General features: G+C 34.6%; 2 protein-coding genes across 2 annotated transcripts; both read right to left on the bottom strand.

The window, feature by feature from the left end:
- Nucleotides 1-255: 255 nt before the first annotated feature.
- On the bottom strand, nt 256-7,069 carry LOC144566819 (transmembrane 9 superfamily member 1). The gene is made up of 12 exons (XM_078316849.1): nt 6,777-7,069; nt 5,712-5,904; nt 5,300-5,404; nt 5,142-5,159; nt 4,941-5,032; nt 4,695-4,847; nt 4,466-4,600; nt 3,142-3,308; nt 2,962-3,056; nt 1,792-2,165; nt 1,220-1,493; nt 256-687 (listed from the first exon to the last, which is right to left on the bottom strand). The coding sequence occupies exons 1-12, from the start codon at nt 6,858-6,860 to the stop codon at nt 620-622; spliced, it is 1,758 nt and encodes a 585-aa protein (XP_078172975.1). The 5' UTR covers nt 6,861-7,069; the 3' UTR covers nt 256-619.
- A 3,380-nt stretch (nt 7,070-10,449) lies between these two features.
- On the bottom strand, nt 10,450-14,244 carry LOC144566820 (zinc finger transcription factor YY1-like). Its single transcript, XM_078316850.1, has 6 exons — nt 13,918-14,244; nt 13,778-13,836; nt 12,197-12,399; nt 11,593-11,682; nt 11,330-11,473; nt 10,450-10,955 (listed from the first exon to the last, which is right to left on the bottom strand). Exons 1-6 carry the CDS (start codon nt 13,956-13,958, stop codon nt 10,467-10,469), a joined length of 1,026 nt encoding a protein of 341 aa, XP_078172976.1. The 5' UTR covers nt 13,959-14,244; the 3' UTR covers nt 10,450-10,466.
- Between the last annotated feature and the right edge of the window lie 7,865 nt (nt 14,245-22,109).

Here is a 22,109-nt window from a genome sequence, read left to right as displayed (position 1 = left end):
ACAATTATAGAAGAGGAGTTTCTTGAAAAGTTTTTCTTCATCTTCAGTAGTTCTTCACTAGTTAACATGCACACACACCCGCGCACATATTGCATGCTATCATACTAAAGTTCAACAATATCATGTACATTGGAACATAAAATAATAATCATAATAATAATAATAACAACAGAAGGAAAAATGTTCAAATAAACAACTTCCCTGGGTCTATAAAAATAAATCGATCCCAAAAAATTAACAAGATGCAGACTAATATGAGTGGATCATTCAAGCAGCAATTTATTGATAATTGTTCAACAAATAACAATTTAAACAAAGAGTAATTGTGCTTATATAATATTAAGTATACAACCTTCTAGGCGACTACAACAACTAAGCAAAAAGTATAATTTAAACTATAGGCCAGGATGAATTGCCATGAAAGACCACATAGATACTTGTCAGAGATATAACAAACTCGTAAAAATTGTAAAGGGAAATACAATGCCCCTCAATGGGGTTTCTGAAACTATGAAACAACATATTTAAGTCCGCATTTCACCAATTCTTCAATCCTAAGTTTCTACAAAATGTAGGATGCCACCACTTGATCTTTAACTCAATTCAAATTTGGTTGCATCTAGTCACATTTGATATTTCTGTAAATTCTTCTCACAAATAAGGTAGAACCAAGATAGCCTACGGCACCTGTATTCCACACACATCATGGTCAGAAAAAATAAAATAAAAAAGGAAAATGAAACAAGAAAACATATGTGCCCGTGCAGCCAATTAAAACTAAAGAACCAGAAAGTCATGCGATTGAGCATTCTACCGCTACCAGACCTGACCGTTACCGTAATAAAATAAGAGATGAGATGGCAATATGACACAGTTACCTCAACTGATATGATATTTCATATTTTTTGAATAAATTTATAAATGAAGAGATAATATCCCAAAAAGTGTAATAATACCAACTATTGCTTGGTCTGGACTTTCGGATTAAAAAATAATTCCACACAAGAAAAGAAGAATGTGAAATGATTTTTTTTTTCTTTTAAAGAAACCCTCTCTATAGATAAGGGTAAGCTTTAAGCAAAACTTGGAATTATTCTAAGACAGTAACAAAACCAATTGCAGGCATTTCGTATTCAAATGATGTCCTCCGAATAAGTAAAATTAAAACACACATTTAAATGACACGGACAAATTTTTTGGAGAAGGTGAAGAAGCGTACCGCATAGAGTGCCTAGACCGAGGCAGAACATTAGAGTATAGCCAAAGTAGAAGCTGGTCTGGAAGAATCCAGACATCTTAGTCTTGACATGATAGTAGTATACGGAGTAGAGGTATACGTATACAGCTGTAGAAGCGGCCGAAAAGAAAGAGGTCCACTGCCAGTGGTAATTCTCCGCATTTAGCAAGAAATATGTACCCACTATTGTTACACATATTGTCACTATTATTAATATAATGAAAACGAGTAGCATGAAGCCATATACATAATACACCTGAAAAAAAAGGAGTTAAAAAGGAATTAATAACACCAGCTTTTTTATCTTTATTATTTAGTATAACTTTTGTGCTGCTTTTTTTACTCTTGTAATGTAGTTATTAGATCGAGGTTATTTCTGGAAATGACTGATACTTAGTGTCAAGGTCATTTACCAAATAACTCATCAGAAAAAGAGAACTGGCATCATACATACATATTTTAGTCAATGTTGTATATTTATATTCTTGTATTTATACATACGTGTTTTGCCAAATAACTCACAGCACCATTGCAACAGATTATTCTTCCTTTACCTTGTAATTCCAGAAGGAGGTGAAAACAAAGTACATCTCGATAAATATACTTCCGAATGGCAACAATCCTCCCATGATTGAAATAACAGATGGTGTGAGGTACCATTTCTTCTCTGGAATGGGTCTGGGAATTGTTTTGACCCGGCATGGGTTGTTGGGGGCCCCACTCCAGTTACGGCCCACCACGGTGCCAAGGAGTGCTAGAGGGAAGGAGATGAAGGCCCACATGACAAAAACGACCACCATTGTGCCAAATGGGATGGCGGCAAGAGACCGGTAAAAGATGGCAATTGTGTTGAGTACCAGGCCGATTCCAAAGCACATGAAGGGGAATAAAGAGGCGGTTAAAATCATCGCCTTTATCCAGTGTTTACCTGAGTAAAAAAAATTGAATGTAATTTTTCATGGTTAGTTACAGATTCAAGTAATGTGTATTTCTCTTATAAACGGGACAAAACTATATTGAGATCGAGAATAAATTGATTTGTCAACTAGCCCAACACTTGTCAAAAACAAAAATATTAAAATTTGCATATATACTTTCTATGATTTAGATAGGTCATCTATCAATTTTGGTACAATTTGAACACTGATTCATCCATCAAGCCATTAATTTTTTTTTTTAACAGTTTAGTACTTAATCAAAATTTGATTGGTAACTAAACAATTCTCATATCGCACCAAATTTGTTGCACTGTCTAAATGATAAAGAAACATCTATAAGTTTACTTTGTAAGTTCAAAAGGCTTTGACATCAGTTGTCATAATTGTCAAAATAAGCTGTCTTTTCTTTTCTTTCCCTTTTCTGTTTCTCTATTTCTGTGGTGTAACTATGCAATAATCCTTTTCCTCTTATTGAAAAATGATTAAGTAGCGGCAAAAGTTTAGGTGGCAATCCTTCAAGGCAGGTTGGCTCAGTTTACCCGGTTCATCAGGTGGGGAGTTATTCGGATTCTATTCATTTTTCATTAGGCTGTTTTAGTCTCAGGTCATTCTAATTTAGGTTCAGGTATCGGGTCAATCAAGTCAAAAACCAGGTTGTTCCTGGGTATTGCCATGATAGAATTGATATTGTTTTTCCCGTTATTTCTACTAGTAAAGGTATTAATAGGTTAAATAAAAATACATAGGCTTTAAAGAACCAATACCAAACTAAAGTCAAATCAGTACCTCCGTTCCTCGAGTAAAGCGCACCACTTACATATCCTGAAATAAAGGAGGTAAGAGCATAGCATACTATAAATGTCGTGACAATTGTCCCCCGCCTGACAAAAAATAATCACCATGTTAACAAAACAAGAAAATGAAGCTCTGTACAAATGATAAATGGTTAGTACTCAAAACACTTACCCAATGTATAACATACCAATGATGGCTAACAAAACTACAATCAAGACAAGTGTAGCTAACTGTGCACCGATACCAACCACGGCTGAAAGTAAAACTAAGCTATGAGGCGGCCTAAATACATCTCCATGTACCAGTTTCCATCCAGACTCTTCATTGACATCTCTTTCCTGTCAAAAGGTAAGCACGGGTTTTAATAAGCTTACATATTCTGAATGGAAGAGGTTGTAACAGGACCAAGAACTGGATTTTCCTTCTTAATTTGGTTATCAAAATTTCAATTCAACTTGACCACTTAACACATCCTTGTTCAAAATTATAATTATAAATTGGCCAAAATAGGATCAAAGCACAAATCAAACAGATGAACATGATGAAAAAAATAATAATTAGCAGTATATAGATCACTGTGGTGGCTACAGAGAACGCTATACAACATAGTGGCTTACATTATAAAAATATATATATATATATATATTTAGTACAGAGCAAACCTTAATTAATAATACCACATCTTAAGATAAGTCCTGCCAATATACCATACTAGGGTACTACAATACAAAATCTAATGTACCATGAGTCCATAAACAACAATTGATCACAAACAAAAATGAATCAATCCAACAAAATATAAAGCACATTCTCGCACAACCATTACCAATTACTGTTCAAAACACTGTTGAATCATACAACATGTATAGGTATTAATTTATCACACTAATGTATCAAAATAAATTATCAGCCTACAATGGTCCATACTCCATACACCAGACAACTATAGACACCAAAAAAAAAAAAAACAAATTTTAACACATGATAGTACTACTTAAATATCACATAGCATAACAAATGTATTTATATATAGAGGAGGGTTAAAATGCACCCACCCTTTTGTGCTCCTAACGTACACTCTCCTCTCATATCTTCATTTTCAAAGTTCAAATAGTTGATTCGAACCTTCCAACGTGTTCTTCATATTAAAATGTGCTTGAAGACCAAATTTTACATTTTTTGGAAATTTTTTACTATTTTTTCAGAATTTTTTATTAAACTAAACAATAATAAAAAATTCAGCGAAGTGATGATTTTCAAAAATTCTGAAAAAATAGTAAAAAATTTCCAAAAAATATAAAATTTGGTCTCCAAGCACATTTTAATATGAAGAACACGTTGGAAAGTTCGAATCGACTATTTAAACTTTGAAAATGAAGATATGAGAGGAGGGTGCATTTTAACCCTCCTCTTATATATATTACCAAAGTTAGAGCTTTTTATTTCCGAAAAAGCCACAGCATGTTATTTACAATGTAGAAAAAAAAAATATTACCAGAGTTTCAAGATCATCATCTTCTCGAGCATATTTTGCGTAATCATTTCTAAGTGTACGCATCAGAATCATTGATACGAGACCCGTCAGGAATATAACCATCATGAATGAATTAAAAATCGAGAACCAGTGGATCTGTCATTTATACCACAGAAACCATAGAAAATATGAAGCAAATAAACAATATATGGAAACACAAAGATGGATAATAGTGAAAACATGCACAAACCTGGTGCTCAAAAAAGGGATAATCCAAATACACATCAAACCGGTGCAAAAATGTCACATTAGTCGGCGTCCATTTTATGGAATACGTCATGTCTAGGACCTTGCCAGCTTCTAATAATTTGGGATTTTCTTGTGTAAGATTGACGTGAATAATCTAAAAAAGATTTAAAAGAAAAACGTAAGGTTCGGACATGGACAGTTTGTTCGTAGAAGAGAAGCCCGAAATCTTAAATTCTAGATATCTTACCTGATTGCCATTATACTGAACAACAATGTTTTTATGCGTGAAAAGAAAGTACTTGCTGGTGTCACTTGATTTGTCAACTTCCCCAACAAATCCTGTTGATTGTGATTTTAAGATGACAAATGGTCAATATCTAGAGTCTAAAATTCTAAATTACGTAAGATAAATGCAACAGAGTACAAGATCTAGTTAGCATTTACATACCCCATAAAGGCAGGTCATCTGAGCATCAGTCCAGAAGAAAAGCATCCATGGCCCGGAAATAGTGTAAACTTTCAAATCAGCACCAGAAGAAATAAGCCTTTTCAATTTGTAATTATTCAAGGAAAAATTGGAAATAAAAGAGGGTTTGAGGAAAGTACCAATGAAAAATTCAAACCAATAGCTGCTCTCTATCGCATCTGCGAACTGCCTCACCTTAGATGCATCAAGTTCAATTGTGCAAATTGTGCCCTTGTCAACATTTTCTGCCAAAATAAGAATTTAACATTATTGAATGCCGTACAAATACTTCTTCAGTCATATATGTTATGATCTTATATACAACTCTGATTTTAAATTGTAGGTTGCAGAAGGCCATGACTCATACTATGGGTTTTTTTTTGGGGGGGGGTTGCTGGTTGTGCGTTGGGCTCTTTTGCAAATGGCTAAAACATAAAAAAATACTTTTTGACTTTATGTAAAAGGAAGGGACCAGGATGTCTTTTTTAAAAATAATTGCTTTTGATAATGTATGGAATTCTGCAAAACTTCCAAAACGACAACTGCACTTACTTGTAAACTTTAAGTCAACCTGACTATCAATAAGCTCGTTTCCACCAAGGACCTCGCCAAGGCCACCCCATTTGTGAGATGGATTTTCTGATGGGTGGCAAAAGGGAAGGCTAAAGTAGTTGTACGTCTCTTGCGGATTGTTGTATGGGCCCACCTTGTTCACCCATAGAGTCACAGGGTCATCTACTTGATACTGCCATATAAAATTACGAGTAAAATTAAATTAAAACCGACAAGAGAGGTGTCAATTTACTACTGAAAGAGTGGCTTAACACTATTGTTCTCATTCCGAAAAGAAATGCCTAGGCTGAAATTGAAGCTTCATTTATGCATAGAACAGAACTTAGAAAGGCAAAAGAAAAGGAAGTCAAGATAATCTAGTATCTGCTGGTTCTATGTAAAGATATGGAAAGGTGATGCACTATATTTTAGTATTTATACACTTACCTAACTAGTAACTATGATTATGGCATCACTCTTAGTTTCTTGATAGAGACGAACACGTTGTCTGTTATTTCTCATATAGATATGGTTCTTAAGGTTTGTGCGGAATTTACCAAGACAACCTTGAAAACAATGGATGCATATACACATCAAGTATAGGTTATTGGAGAGTGTAGATTCTCCTGTGGCACTTAGGGAGTTGCCAAGTGGCGAGCCATGGAAAGCACACCGCACACTCACCATGCAAATGCAATTATTATATTGGAGTTTGAAATTTAATCAAGTTAATTAACAACTCTACGGGATAAATCTAATGTCAAAAGAAACTAATGGATGAAGGTCTCTCCCTTCAGATCTAAATACTGAACAGCAAACAAATATAAAACCGTTGAAAGGCGACAAAAGCAAAATGTGCTCTGTATTTATATTAAGTCACCCAGATCAAATACGTTATAATCAGATCCGACGTCAGCAAATCCGTTGAACTAGATCTTACTAATAACAAATACTGTAAGGAGTGCTAAAATCAAGTGCTACCACAACAAAGGTTGCTCAGACCACTAGACTCCCGAAATAATCAAAGATACAGAATTAAGCAATGCTTTATATCTGTTCAAGTACCTTATGATCGGACTCCGACGCATAGACCGAGGTGGAGAGGAGGAGGAGAAAGAAGGCCGCGAGTAAGTGACCGGTGGAGATCATCGCGTGGCCAGATCTGACGGTTGGGATGAGACGAGCTCTTTGTCCGACTCCGACCACGATCCGAGAGAGAGAGGGAGAGAGGGAATCTGAGAAGAGGAGAGAGATTTTAAGAGGGGTAACGAGAGATCTTTTATTTATGTTTAGGTCAAAAAGCACCAAAAACGGAGCTTTTACTGTCGGAGAAGTTCCCGTTTAATCAGGGATCGGTTAAAATATGGGAAATTAGTTACCCACTTACCTGTAGCAGGGTGTCAATGAGGAAAGCTTTTAACAGAGTAGTTTTAGCTTCATGCAACTCACGAATGTATGCAGTTCCGTTTTAGTTCTATAGCCGTGCGCTGCACTAAGTTAAAACTAGTCTGTTGAAATCTTTACAGGTCTATGGAATTCGTAATCCAATAAGTCAATGCTAAAACCAGTTTAAATCACTGAATCTGCATGGATGGATCGATCCATAGCGGATCCAAAGTGGCGTCCAAACAATGTTGGCTCCACGTGTGTGGCGTTGAAATTTGAAAATGGATCTACGCCTAATTAGATTTGAATCTACGTTAAATAATTAAATTAGTTAATTAATAGAATAAAAATTGAAACGTAAAATGGATCCGACGAAACTGTGCCTGTGTTTATTTCTTTGTAAGCATCGATTTGTTCTGTGAATTTTTGCCTAATTTAAAATAGGGTTTTTTTTTTCTAATTTATATTCATCTTCTATAGTATATCTGTTTAATATTTTCAAAAATATTGATTGAATTTTGGGGAAATAAAGTTAGATGTATCATTTGTTATATGTATAGAATATGTACTAAATTTGTATTAATTTAAAATTTTAATAATCATCCATCATTTTGTTTGATATTGAGGATGTTAACTATCATCCGTGAAAAATCGTTCATTCCACTCCGTTTTTTCACCTTAAAAATTAGGTAAGATTTGCTCTTTTTTATGCGTTAAAAATCACGACAGTGCACTAGTCAGAGATTTGGACAATTGCCATTACCCTTTGATATACTGTTTTTTTTTTTGTTAAACATGTCCGTAGGTTTCACTGATTTAAATATTTCCCAGTTTTCACTAGATCAATACAGAATCAGCACATGCCAGTAGAAACTAGAACCAGAAAAAAACCAGGAACTCGAAAAAAATAAAAAAATGAATAACTGAACGTACCAGTCCGTACTAATATCAACTGGACACTGCAATCAAATTAAAACAAGAATGAAAACAGAACAATCGAACCAAGACATGTGTACATATTGTGCTTAGAGTCCCAAGTGCCTGAGCTGTCGGTTATTCGTGCTCAGATTGAGATGGTGAAGCCATCAGTTTTCTTGTTCGCAACACCAAACGCGCTGGAAAAGAGCAAAGCGAGACAGAAATATCCAAAGTTTTCTAACTAAGAAACAACAACACAAATATCATCTTAAAAACGGAAGATATTTCTATTGTACATAGGAGACCACTCGCTCTTCTATTGTCAAAAAAAAAAAGACATCCGTAATTGGTGCTGTAGGGTTGTCAACTGCCTACTCCTGCAATTTTTTTTTTTTTTTTTTTTAACTAGATTCTTTGATGAGTCTTGCTTACTCCTAAATTTGATTTTGTCTACTTTGAATTTAATTTGGAATAGTAATTGTCAGTTCTGACTTATGGTTTGTGAGTCGTTTAATCTAATTAGGAAAGAAAAGTATTTTTAAATCTTTGTTCAATTTGGAGTAGTGATTCCCCTTCGCTCAATTAAAACCAATTGTTTTAGTAATTTTGGTATCAATTAGTAATTTATTAAAAATTATAACCGATTCGATAGGCAAAGATGTAATTTGATAGGCGGGAAGAGATTCTGGTGGGGATTCAAATCCGAACCCGTTCAAAAAAAATATCCGAATCCGATTTCTGCCCACCTCTGACTTAAATCCTGGGTCACTGAATTGATCTATTATTTTAGTTCAACACTCAGCAAGATGAGACGAGCACAGCAGAAAGTTGCCATAGCCCATGGTGTTTCTCTTTCTGTTTCGTCTCTTTTCACCGGCTTGTCGCCACCGCTCTTATATTCCCCTTTGATATCTTTTACGGTACATTTACCTGTCAATGATTCTCCAAACTCACTTCCTTTTCTCTTTGTTTAATCGGCGTTGTATTCTGTTCTGTACTTCTGTTATTAACAGTATGAAACTGTGATGGAATTTAATAAATTGAGAAAAAATGTAAAGGAATTGGATTGAAAATATGATCAATTTTTTATCTTTTGCACTCTGAACCTCTTTTTATTTCATCCTCACCATTCTATGGGAAGGTGAAATTGTGAAGGACTGATTTTTTTTCGTATTGGAGTAGGCTCAATTCCACCTTTTCACTGATTTAACGTACTAAACACACAAAAAGATAAAATATAGAATAGAAGCTTTTTTTATTTTTTCACAATGAGTTGTGTTACGGTGCTTCACGAAGCAAAGCGATTGTTTTACTTCACACTTATATTTTGCGAATTTAAAGTTCAAAACGTCGATCGGAACCATTCAAGTTGATCTCCATATTAAATTGTGCTTGGAGTCTAAATTTTACATTTTTTGGAATATTTTTAATATTTCTTTAGAATTTTTGAAAATCGCTGTTTTCGATGATCCAGAATTTTCTGAAAACCAATGATTTTCAAAAATTCTAAAGAAATAGTAAAAAAAAATTTCCAAAAAATATAAAATTTTGTTTCCAAGTACAATTTAATATGGAGATCAACTTGAATGGTTTCGATCGATGTTTTGAACTTTAAATTCGCAAAATATAAGTGTGAAGTAAAACAATCGCTTTATTTCGTGAAGCATCGTAACCCAACTCTTTCCACAATTCATATTTGTTGAATTGACATAATCCCTTAAGATTAAATGTACGGACTATTTTAATCCCTTCAGATATCTTCTCAGCTATCATAAAATTATTTATTTAATTATTCAATTTTCATAATTTTTATAATTGTTACATGTTCTTTTATTTATTTTTTATTTCCTATAATAATACTATAGTAATACGTGAGAGAGTACTTTTAAAGAAAATAATTAATAAAAAGTAAAATTACATGTATATTAAAATAATTTAGATATTGTTGTGTCAATAAAAAAAGTTAGCATTATTAATATCATGAGTCATGACTCGCCCATTTCGTATTTTCAAAAGATCAAGATCAATACATCTAAAATGCAATACATGCATTTACCTCTTTGATTGGGAAATGTAAAATTGATCCAACATAAGTTACAAGACAGCAATACACATTCTAAAACATTACTTCCCGTATTCTTTAACCCACTAAAATCGAAAAAAAATAATAATAATAATAAAGAAAACCTACATAAAGAATAAGATCACGGACTCATGGTGCAAAAAAGATCCTCATTTTTCTCCCCAATTTAAAAGGTAATATTAAAAGGCCGATAGACCATTAAGGCTTTCATCAGCAGCAAACCTATCAGGCTACAAATATTCTAACTGCCTTGATGACTGACTCCAGACAGACGGTATCACGTTAAAAAAAAAATATACAAAGGACGAACGCAGCATTACAGAAATTTTCTGGGCCAGAATAGAATTATAATTTTCCAAAAGGATCTATTAATCTTCGTCTTCGGTCTCTTCATCATCTCCGCTGTCATCGTCATCCTCAGTCTCTTCGCTATCTTCCTCGCTCACCCACTGGTGACCGGATCCCGATGCATCAAACTGCATGCTGGGCACTTCCTCCTCTTCCCGTCTAACGATCTTCTGTGCCCGTGCATTGTGTGTCACCACCTCCTGCCTCTCCCTCTTATTCGTTTTAGAGACATTATTAGCATACCCAACCTCTTGGGGTGCCCGCAAGGCGGAGGGAGGTGACATGCTCTTGCCGTTATCTTCCGAGTCAGGATTCGCATGCTCTTTTCGAAGGTGGAGCTTGAGCTTGTACTCGTGTATGTATGCCTTGCCACAACCTTCATGGTGGCATGCAAAGGGGCGATTTGGGGACACTGTTTTGGGACCTGTAGCAGGAGTCTTTGGTGTGGCTGTATTTGAGCGCGGCTTCTCTTTTGGTGTAGATAACTTTGGAGTTTCTAGGTTGCCATGCTGTCAACCAATGTAACACATCAATTAATTCCATAATTTATATATTAATCAATCGTATAATGATGAAGTGACCATAATATACTGTTATGTTTTGAGTTTAATAATACATTCATGAAACAAAATGAAACTATATATACACAAGACTTCTCTTTTCTGGACTTGTTTTGGTGACCGATTAGAGCCTGAAAAAATGAATATAAAATTCCAGACTAAAAAAAACCAAAACCAAAACAAAAATCATCTATAAAGCTATACCACCGGATTCAATTATACAAATAATAGAACGCGGGTGGGTACAAGGAACTTATTATCGAAAGATGCTCTCTTCAGGAACAAACAAAAAGGAAGAATAAAAATTAAAAAAAGTTTATCACCTTTTGATGGTGCGACCTGATGTGGGAATTTAATTTGTTCTCCTGAGTATACCTTTTACCACAATCTGGGTAGGGGCATACATGGTAATTATCAAGTGAATGCGTCTTCATATGGGCCCTCAAGTTGAAATCCAGTGAAAATGCCTGAAATTAAACATTTACAGTGAAATGACCATTAGCTCTTGACAGTAAAAGAAAACAAGCTGCTTATTCATGGAAGAAAAAAATAAAATGCGAACTTGCAAATATGAATAGATGAAGACCTTGTGACAGCCTTCATGAGGGCAAACAAAGTTTCTCTCTCCTGTGTGGATTAAGAAATGCCTCTTCAATTTTGAGCTATCCAAAAATTTCTGCAAACAGGTACGAGAAAAGAAAAATATAATTACTACTACCAACAATAGACACTAATAGACTAATAAAAGTATACAGTATGGATAAACTGAAAAAATACAGTCAAGGATATTGGTCCAAAAATTATGGCAACAGTTGCAAACTGGAACCATTTTCTTTAATAATAGAGGGGGTAATACTCCCACCAATTTCCATGAAACCATAACACATTTTTGTCTGGTACAAAAGTGGTACCATATTACAAAAGGTCTAGTATTATACTAGACCAGAACTGCAAACTAAAACCAGTGCTTTTCGCACCTCACATAATTTCATTTCTCGCCTCCTTTGTTGTTTTCCTAGTGAGATTTCTACACATTTTGCTTTCTTTTCAAGTAGTCACCAATCCTGCACTTCGGCTAAAGCCCCTTTGGCAACAGATGTACAGCCAAGACCTCCACACCAGTAAGATAAACTCTATTGATTGCATAAAAAGTAAGAATAACAAAACTATATATTTATTGCAAAAGATACCTTGTCACAGCCCTCAAAATGGCACGCATATTGCCTCTCTCCATGTACTTGCAAGTGTTTCCTGATCTGCGGGGCCTCGAGAAAAGCCTTGTGGCAGCCGTCATAACTACACAAGAAAAGCATTTCTGTAGTTGGCTCTTGCTTAGGCACTTCTTTCACATCTTGCTCTTTCAATTTCTCTCTTAAAGCCTTTAACTTGTCCTCTGTAACACCGCAATAAAAGTTTAGTTCAGAGAAAGTATACCAGTAAGACAATCCCTTTGCAAGGCACAAAACTGCCAAGCAAGAGCCCGTTTGGCAACATGTGGAATAGGGAAAGAATAAAGGAAAGGTGGAATTTGGAATAGGCTTCTATTTCATACTATTCGTGTCATGTTCGGTTGATAGTGGAAGAGTCTTGGTAAATAAGCAAATTCCTCTATTCCACGGTCCATCCCGTGGAATAGAGGAATAGATGAGGGGCCAAAGTGTAAAAGGCAGGAATTTTACTGCAAAAATTCAATCCCAATTCCACTTTTCCCATTTCCACAATACCACTCAATTATTTTCTTGTTCAGCGGGAATAAAACCTCTATTCCCCTTTTCCACACTTGCCGAACAGGCAAAAAGTATCTGACATCTATCATTGTTTTGTGCCAGTGAAGGGGTGGAAGGAGGTGGTTTGAGCATATTCTCTGAGTCTCTAACTGTGATGAAGAAAGTGCCTTAACAATTTACAGAAGCAGTCTCTGAAGTATTGCCCTAATCATAATTAAGATCTCTTTTTGGTCCCTATAGACAAATTTATGCCAATTTAGGCCCTGCCGTCATTTCCAGTCTAACAGAAAGAAGGTGCTGGCAGGAAATGATGTGAAGTTGGTCATTAATCGGTTAATATATGCCTCGCCATACATCATTTCAGAATTCTTATTGTCTGTCTTTTACATGAAAGATTATGCCAGGCGCTAGCAACCAAATGATACAAAATTTAATTCTTCAAGGATCAAGAAGACAACTTCAAAACTTCATGACACCAAAAGGAGAATGGGTTATATTTAATGGATCATCTGTGAACTTCATTCTATAAAGGGGAGTAATTCTTAAACAATTCATATTATGTAATAATTCATACACCGCTTTAAGATGTCTACCACGACTCATTATCTAGTACTCCCTTGATAAGGAAGAACAAGACAGTAACTTGAGCATTCAGTATATGGATATATGTGGTTTTGGGGATGAAATAAAAAGTTGCAAATTTGCTGCCATTAATTTGTTAATTAAACCCCACACATATATGACTAGACATACCCAAAATAAAACTAAGAATAGGGAATGGTGAAAGGATAGCGCGTATTTTGATCATAATAAACCCTTAGAACTCTCTGGCGTTTTAAACTAGGGAGGTGAATCCAAACAGTGTTCAAAAGTGCAACAATTTAACAAAAATTATTAGGGATTTAGGGTTTATATAGAAGATGCCACCATCCCTTGGTACGCATTGAAAATTTAAACCAACAAAAGCAGGGAAATAATAATATTAATAATATTAACGAAGGCAAAAGGTAGAAATTAAAAAAAATGGTTAATAATCAATTCTACCTCTAATCCACTTTAGAAGGGAACACTTCCCGCCTGGAGAAACAACTTCTTGAGGAACCCTAGTTAGAAAACCAAATCAATTTTAATTTATAGAAATTCCAAAAGTAATTTAACCAAACAAAAGGGTACGAAATCCATACCATGCTTTCACCCACCGTACGGCGGCGTGGCGTGGCGCCATGGAGAAGAGAACTCACAATTACGCTGCAAATTGAAGAAGATCTAGGCTATTTTGCAAAACCCGAAAAAGCTTTCCTCTTTTATTAGTCAATCTGCCTCTGCTACTTGCTCCTCGCCTTTTCTGAGGAGGGGGCAATGGGGATGGAGAGAAAGGGAAAGAGACCTAGGAACAGATTTTCTCTTCGAGGGACTTGGTTCGTAGAGTCTACGGTGTATCATAAACCAAGTGTTAGGAGCGAAACCAACGGGAGCCATTGATAGAAGCCGCTTGGAAATGTGGTAAGGTTAAGGTGAGGCAATGGACTGCTAGTCTAAAGCACTAATGGGGCTGGGGTTCCATATGGGTAAAGATTTCAACAGAGGGCTTTTAGCTTCATACAGCTCAAGGATTCTAGAACCAAAACAGCGATGTATAAAGTTCATGCGCTGTATGAAGTAAAAACTACTCTATTAATATCTTTACCCCCTCTCTCATCTTAGTGCGTGTGCTCTGAGATATCTCATATTTTGCGTGACCGACGTGTCCGGTTCCTATTCGGGGGTGACGTGGGGGCCAGTATTATTTTAGCTTTGAGATTCGCGCAGAACGTATTGTAACGGTTAAGATTTTCCAAAAAGTCACGCAAAATAGGAGATATCTCAGAGGATGAGAATTCTCTCATCTCCTCCCTCGGGAGAAGGTAGATTTTCTGTGTCGAAAAAATAAAACCAGATAGTAGGACGGAAAGACGACAATGACACCACCAACGTTATTACGACTCGCTGTACAGGTTGTGTGGTATGTTCTCGCCGCACGGGATTTGTGAAAAATAAGGGGCTCTATTCCTGGGCCCCAGATGTCTGTGGGGCTAGAGCGGATGTATCATGTATGTAGCGTGTAGCACGTGCGTCGAAGCTGTTGATTCCCCTCCGTAATTTTTATCTGAAAAATATCGCTCCATTATTAGGCTATTGATATTCTCGCAACAAAATTTGTTATTCACACAAGATAACTAAAATATTTAATAAGTAGACAATTATATCCTCTAGCTAATATCTCTCATCCATTAATACAGATTTTTTGTTTCCTTCTAAAACTTCAAATCCATAAATAGTACAAAGTAATTATATTTTTCTTTTAGAGTTTATAGTGATATGGATATTATATATTAATTTGTGGTATTATGGATTCGTATTTTTTATTTTTAGTGTCTAAATAATTGATTAGAACCACATGACGTGATTTTTATGGAAAAATATACTTGAAATAAATTTTATATTTTTTAGATTTTATTTTAGATATGTAAAAATAACTATTTTTATTCATTCCGTAATTTTTAAATCAGGTTGTTTTCAATCTATATAAAAATAGTAACAAAATATTAAAATTATAAAATTTGAATTCAAAGCACATTTCCATACATATATCATGGTGAATGGTTCAAATTGATTATCTTAATTTTGAAAACGGAGATATCAATCCTGCGCGGACTGTTCTGTACTATGCACATCACTATAGTCTCACTCTTTTTTTTTATATGCATAGCCTTTATCTCAAGATTTTATCTTTTTGGTTTTTTAGTTGAGAGTAGGAGTGAGAAAATCGCCCATAACTTGTGACTCATTCATTAAAAACTCGCTAATAATTTGTTCATTATTAAATTGTTCATTAACTTAATGAACTGAGCATGAGTATATCCTAACTTGCTCATTAAGAACTAAGTTACATGAAATCGTATTACATCCAATCTCAAGTAGTTTCATTAATTTTGTAGAAATCATGTTGTGTGTATTGTAACATTAAGACACTTTGTTTGGTTGTTAGGGTTGATGAACAAAAACAAATTCAAAGTAGTATGCAATTTTTTTTTATGTGGTTACCTATAAGAGCATCTCCATTGGTGCAATGGATTTGCAATTGCAAACAGCTGTTCATATAGTAATTGAAATCAATTTCATTTTTAATTGCAAAACTCCCTCATTGATGCAATTGCAAATTAATATTAGTTCGGCGCCACGTCATCAGAGAATACTTTTGTTTGACCGAACTGACCCCTTCCAACCCAAACGATTTAATAAAAAATTTCTCCGCTCCACATCTGCTGTCCTCTTCTCTCTCTCACTCTCCGATGTCCATCTCAACAAAAATGATACGTAAAAAAATGATTACATAATATGAACATATGGCTTGTAAGTTCACATGTAATAGTGGGTAATTCCCCATTCTCGGTACCAACGAAAAACTCTGACAAGGGGGCCATGCCAAGCATGCAATAAGAGCATCTAGACCCCTCAGTTTGCCCTTTTTAACACAAACACCAAAAGCTATGCTACAGGAATTTATCAGTACAGCCGAACACACAAAAACAAAGTGTAACCTAAGGAGGCATCCCTGTAGCCCTGTTAAAAAATCAGAGATGTACATATTTTACAGGTATATTACAGAGATATTACGCATCTAATGCAGGGGAGTCTTCAAGTGGAAGTGTTGGGTATGAATACCTTGAGCGAAAGAATTTCCATCTTCTTGCCTTTTTATCCAAAAAATCTGACTCAGCATTTCCATAATTCTAAACAAACGTATACAACAGTTTCGAAGCCTTCCATCTAAAAATAAAAACACAAAATACCACACAGCTAAGCCTACTTCTACCACCTGTTACAACTAACAACACTACTTCAATTTGCATCATTTTTAAATAAGTTAGCAAAAATTCTCCCAAAATTTAGCATCCTGATCAATTCAAAAAGGCAATCTTTGTGGAGGCAGTCTTTATTTTTGAAGAGAATCCCAAAGTCTAAACATTACAGTGAACTGGGATGAATAAAATACTGCAAGGAAAAAACTTAAAAGAAAAACTACAGCTACGTAGTAACTTAGAAATTAAATAAAGTATCCAAAATTCAATGATTAAACTGCTAGCTACCCTCCTATTCTAAACTGTAAATTAAGAAGAGTGGGGGGGGGGGGGGGGGGGGGGTGTCCTTTGTAAGCTTAATTTTTCTTTCTGACAGCTTCCTTCCTCATTTACCAGTAAGTGTGTAATCACCTTTTCCACCACTCACTGGTGATATCACCTACATTGGTATGCACTTTAGTGCCTCTTAGTCTAAATTAGTAAAATATTAATAATCTACACTGTTGAAACTAATCAACTGATAATTTGTGATGCTTGAGTTTAGCTGTACAACTCGGCATTTCAGTATGCCAATATTTTTTATTGAAGAAATTACTTATCACTTATCAGGTTGTCTAGTTCTAAAAAAATAATTCGTAACAAAATTCAAAACTACCTACATGCCAAATTTCTTAACGAGTCACTCAACGAGTATGAGCTAACTCGAGCATTTAATGAGTTGAGCACGAGCACAGGTGTCAGCTCGATATTATCTTATGAATTCAAGTTGACTTATTCATTGACTTAATAAACTGAACGCGAGCAAATCTCAACTCACTCGAACTCGAATCATTAACAGGGAGAGTCCCTTAAAATATGTGTTCGATTATTATTCTTAATTCTTTCTTTGAGAAGAAGAAGAGTATATTTAGAAATTATATTCTCAAGAAACAATTATTATGAACTTTCTCATTTTGAGAGGAAGAGAAGCCGTCGCTACTATTAGAGGGGTAAACCGTATAATTGATCATCTAATGGTCATATTTGATTGTAAAGTTAATAAAAATTAAATTGTTTTATTCATGTTACTTTTTATATTTCACATTTTAATTGATGGTATGGATCATTATTTAAATTAATTTATGTACAGGAGTAAGAATATTGAAAAATAAATCTTTGTCTATACAAGTGGACTTTACAGATGGAATAAGTGTGTAGTAGTTAATCCACCAAGAAAGGTAGAATAACTTATTCCAAATTAATTTATCTCTTACTCTATTTTACTTATATTTTACTTCTTATTTAGCAAATTAAGTGTGGAGTAAGAATTATATTTTATTCCTTATTTAGCAAATCAAGTGTGCAGTAAGGAGTTTACTCCACAATCAAACATGACTTAAATTAGTAACAAATGATGATGTGGGAGTAATATATCAACACTCTATTATCATGGAGTGAGTCCGATCATAATTCGGAACAATCCGACTCATGCCTATAATGCACATAATCCTTTAATATTCGTACGGATTTAAATCACACGGTTCAGATTTGAACTCAAATTTTGAGATAACTCGGAGGTTACGAATTCATTACAGGGGTGTTTGGTACGCAATAGAGCCGAAGAAGGGTTATTTTGGCGGGACAAATTATTACATTTATTCTTCTTCGTTTTTTAATTATTGTGCCAACCAAATATAATTCAGATGATAAATTTATAAACATCGATGTAACATTTAAATTTTTAAGTTTGTTTCCCACAACATTAACTATAATTGCTAAACTAAGCTAATGATAATAGATAAATTAGTACATTTTTTTTAATCTTTTTTATATAAACAATTTCAAAAATGTATTTGACTTGCGAAGAAAAATTTAATATGTTTGTTTGGCGAACGAAAACTTCATCGAAACACATGTAATTTCGAGCATCTCCTACGATGCCACAGAAAATAGCCCATTAAAATTACTTCGGAACCTATTTCAAATCTACGAGTCTGCTTTCACCTTTTTGGAAAAAGAGAAAAAGTTTCTGTCCATTGGATTTTGTCCACAACTTTATTCACTTCCGTCTAACTGTCTTTTAACGAAAATATCCCTCACTGTTTTTTCTGTCGTCTCCGTTTTTTCTGTCCGGTAAAAAAAAGAACAAAATATCCCCCAATAATTATGCCTGCATCTTATCCGCTTAGGGGCACACTCCCGATTAATGTTTGATAATGATCGGATCTCATCTCTCCCTTCTTCTCCTATTTTGTCGTAATTGTTCATTTGGCTGCCTCTCGCCTCTCATCTCTCCTCTCTCTCACCTCTCTACCGACGGCCGCAACGGCAACGAGAGTGAACAAGAAAGAGATGATCAGATCGGATCGGAAGAATAATCTGGATCGGCCGCAACGGCAACGAAATCGTAATTGTTGTTTTTTTGTATTTACCTTCTCTGATTCATTTTTTCTTTGTAATGTCGATTTTAATTGAGATTACTGACTCGATCTCGTTTTTTATACATGATCGCAATAGAACCTTCAATCGTGGAGCGCGATCGAATAGAAGTTGTTTTTGTTGAAGAGCACGACAAAATTCAAATCTAGTAAGTTATTTCTGTTGAATTTGTTGTTTTCGTTGTATGCAGTAACAGATCTAGCATTTCAAATGAAATCTGGAGGAAAGAGATAACATAGAGGCGATATGGAGTATTGATCTGTTAATTTTACTGTATTGCCCCGATAATTTTACAGTATTCATCTTGTGGAAATCCGAAGGAAATAGATGATAAAGAGGCGATATGGAGTATTAATCTGTTAATTTTACAGTATTGCCTTGTTAATTTTATAGTATTCATCTTGTTATTTTACAGTATTTATCTTGTGAAAATCTGGAGGAAAGAGATTTTACAGTATTCATCTTGTGAAAATCTAGAGGAAAGAGATGATAGAGAGGCTTCTTACTCATCTGAACAAGATTCAATTGAAAATTCTACTCTATACAAGATTCAATTTTACAGTATACAAGATTCAATTGTAAATTTTACTAGAGTATTGATTTGTTACTTTTACAGTATTCATCTTGTAATTTTACAGTATTCATCTTGTGAAAATCTGGAGGAAAGAGATGATAGAGATGCTTTTTACTCATCCGAACAAGATTCAATTGAAAATTCTACTGCATACAAGATTCAATTTTACAGTTATGCTGATTCAATTTTATAGTATACAAGATTCAATTGTAAATTTTACTGTGTAGAAGATTCAATTTTACAGTATACAAGATTCAACCCAGTGCGGACGCTAATAATTAACTCTAACTGCCAATAACCGCTAATAACTAACTCTAACTACCAATAACTTCCTATAACTGTAATTTCCGAAAATACAGTTTGAAAATACATTTATTTTGTCATGTTGTGCAAGTTGCAATCTTTTTCTAACTATTATGGGACCACTTTAAATAGTTACTGGATGTTTTGTGATTAACTGATATATTTTATGTGATATACTGTATAATTATACAGCGTGTAGAAGTAATTTTACAGTATTCGTGCAAGTCAAAGCTGTGGACAATTAGATGCTTCCTTGAAAAAATTTACAAAATAACTTTTTTTTTCTAAAAAATTCAAACAAAATACCCTTTTTTTTTTCTTTTTTTTCTTTTTTAAAATGATCTTGTGATCTACCAATGTAAATTTTTTTCCTCTCCTTATTTTACTCTTATCTTTTGTAGTAAGAAGGCTAACTCGTGAAAAAAATATATTATAAAATCAGAGGTTTATATTTGAAAACTTTTTTTTTTGTGTGTAACACTTAATTGTAGCAGCCTACATTTGGAAACACGTATAAGAAGATTTTTGTCTCGTGGTATATTGTACAGTCAGTTCTGACTTGCGAAACAATAAAATTATTTTTGCAGTTATTTTTTATGAGATTGCTTCAATAGATTATTAAATTAATATCCAGGTTTAATAAAATGTTGATTTACAGTTTCATGCATGACCCAAAATTGGAAGAAAAACAGAAATTAAATAATGTTCGCTATAATTATGTTTCTCGTGGTGCAGTGTACTAGTCGCACATGTTTAATAAAATGTTGCATTTTCATGAACAAACTTCATTACAAAAATTAAACACATTGCAAATATTGTAACTCGACATGTAAATTTCAGATCTAATGAAGTGTTATGTAAAATATGAACTAATTAGTATATCTGTGTCAAAAGTTTGCCTCCAGAGCTTGAGCGACTATGCGTTTTCTGTACAACACTTTTAAAAATTTTAATATTTCAGTATTTGCTAATAGTACTTGATGTCTGGTTTGTCATTTCAGGTATTTCATGTTCCTTTTAAGTTTTAGCACAAAGACTAGCATGCTTTATTGACAGTGCGGCTTGAGAAGAAGGCAAATTTGAAACTTTCTTAGTCCATAAATGTTGACATTTCTTATATACTTAATAATTATGAGCTCGTAATATAATCAGATGTCATACTTTCATTTAATTCTAACTTGCTAGTTATTTGTATTCAAAGAAGTTCATGCTTTGGGTAAAAGTAGTATTTACCGATCTGCAAAAGCACGACATTTTTGTTCTTTTAGGTAGGGGTGTTCAAACGGTTCGGTTTAATCGGTTTTGGACCGAACCGAATTAGTTCGGTTTAAACGGTTCGGTTATTTCGGTTTATTGGATCGGTTCGGTTGGCTTTTCAAAACCGAATAATAAGTTTGGTTCGGTTCGGTTTTAAAAATTCCAAAACCGAATATACTGAACCGACCGAACTCTTAATCCCAAATCCAAACCGCGTTGCGTTGCGAGAGCGCTCTCTCTCTCTCTCTCAGACCTAAAAGAAATCGTAGCCTCTGATCTCTCTCAAACCCACACGACGGCGCAACCACGCTTCTCTCTCACGACGACGGCGCAAACCCACACGACGGGGCAACTCACGTCTCACACACGATCCGCTGCTTTTCTTCTCTCTCACTCCTTCTGTCTTCACCCACGCCCCTAGTCGGACTAGGACTTCATGATTCCACGGCTTCACCCATGCTTATACTCCTATCAAATCGCCGAACCATCTCGCAAGATGTCCGCTTGAAAGTGAAATTTACGGATTCTTCTTTTGTTGCAATTCAATTTCTCTTGGTTTCGTTTTCTCTGCTGATTAAAATGGCCTTCGATTACAGTTGGTATTTTGTTTAGTTCATGAACCAGGAAAAAGTTTGGCCATTGTTTTCTCTCACCTTTTTTCTTTCTTTATTTTTTTCTGGTAGGCTATTTTCATTTACTGGTACGAATTTTGATTTTCCATTTTGCTGGTTTGAGTTGGGGTAAAACAGAACTGGTGCTGTTTTTGGCTTCTGGTACGGGAAATGGAATAAATTTTGATAAAAACAGATGCTGAGATTTTTGTGATGTTAATTTGCTTGCAGTTCTTTGAGGTAAAACAGAGTTTGTTTTCTGACTAGCAAAAATAAATTACTTTATAAACAAATTTTGCTTTCGATTTTTTTTCATATACTTCGGTTTGAATCGAACAAACCGAATAAAACTTTGGTTCGGTTCGGTTCGG

The sequence above is a fragment of the Carex rostrata genome, chromosome 15 (assembly GCF_964058835.1).
Source record: "Carex rostrata chromosome 15, lpCarRost1.2, whole genome shotgun sequence".
In the NCBI taxonomy this organism is placed as follows: Eukaryota; Viridiplantae; Streptophyta; class Magnoliopsida; order Poales; family Cyperaceae; genus Carex; species Carex rostrata.
The sequence above is the reverse complement of the archived record's forward strand: the minus strand, read 5'-3'. Positions and strand labels throughout refer to the sequence as shown.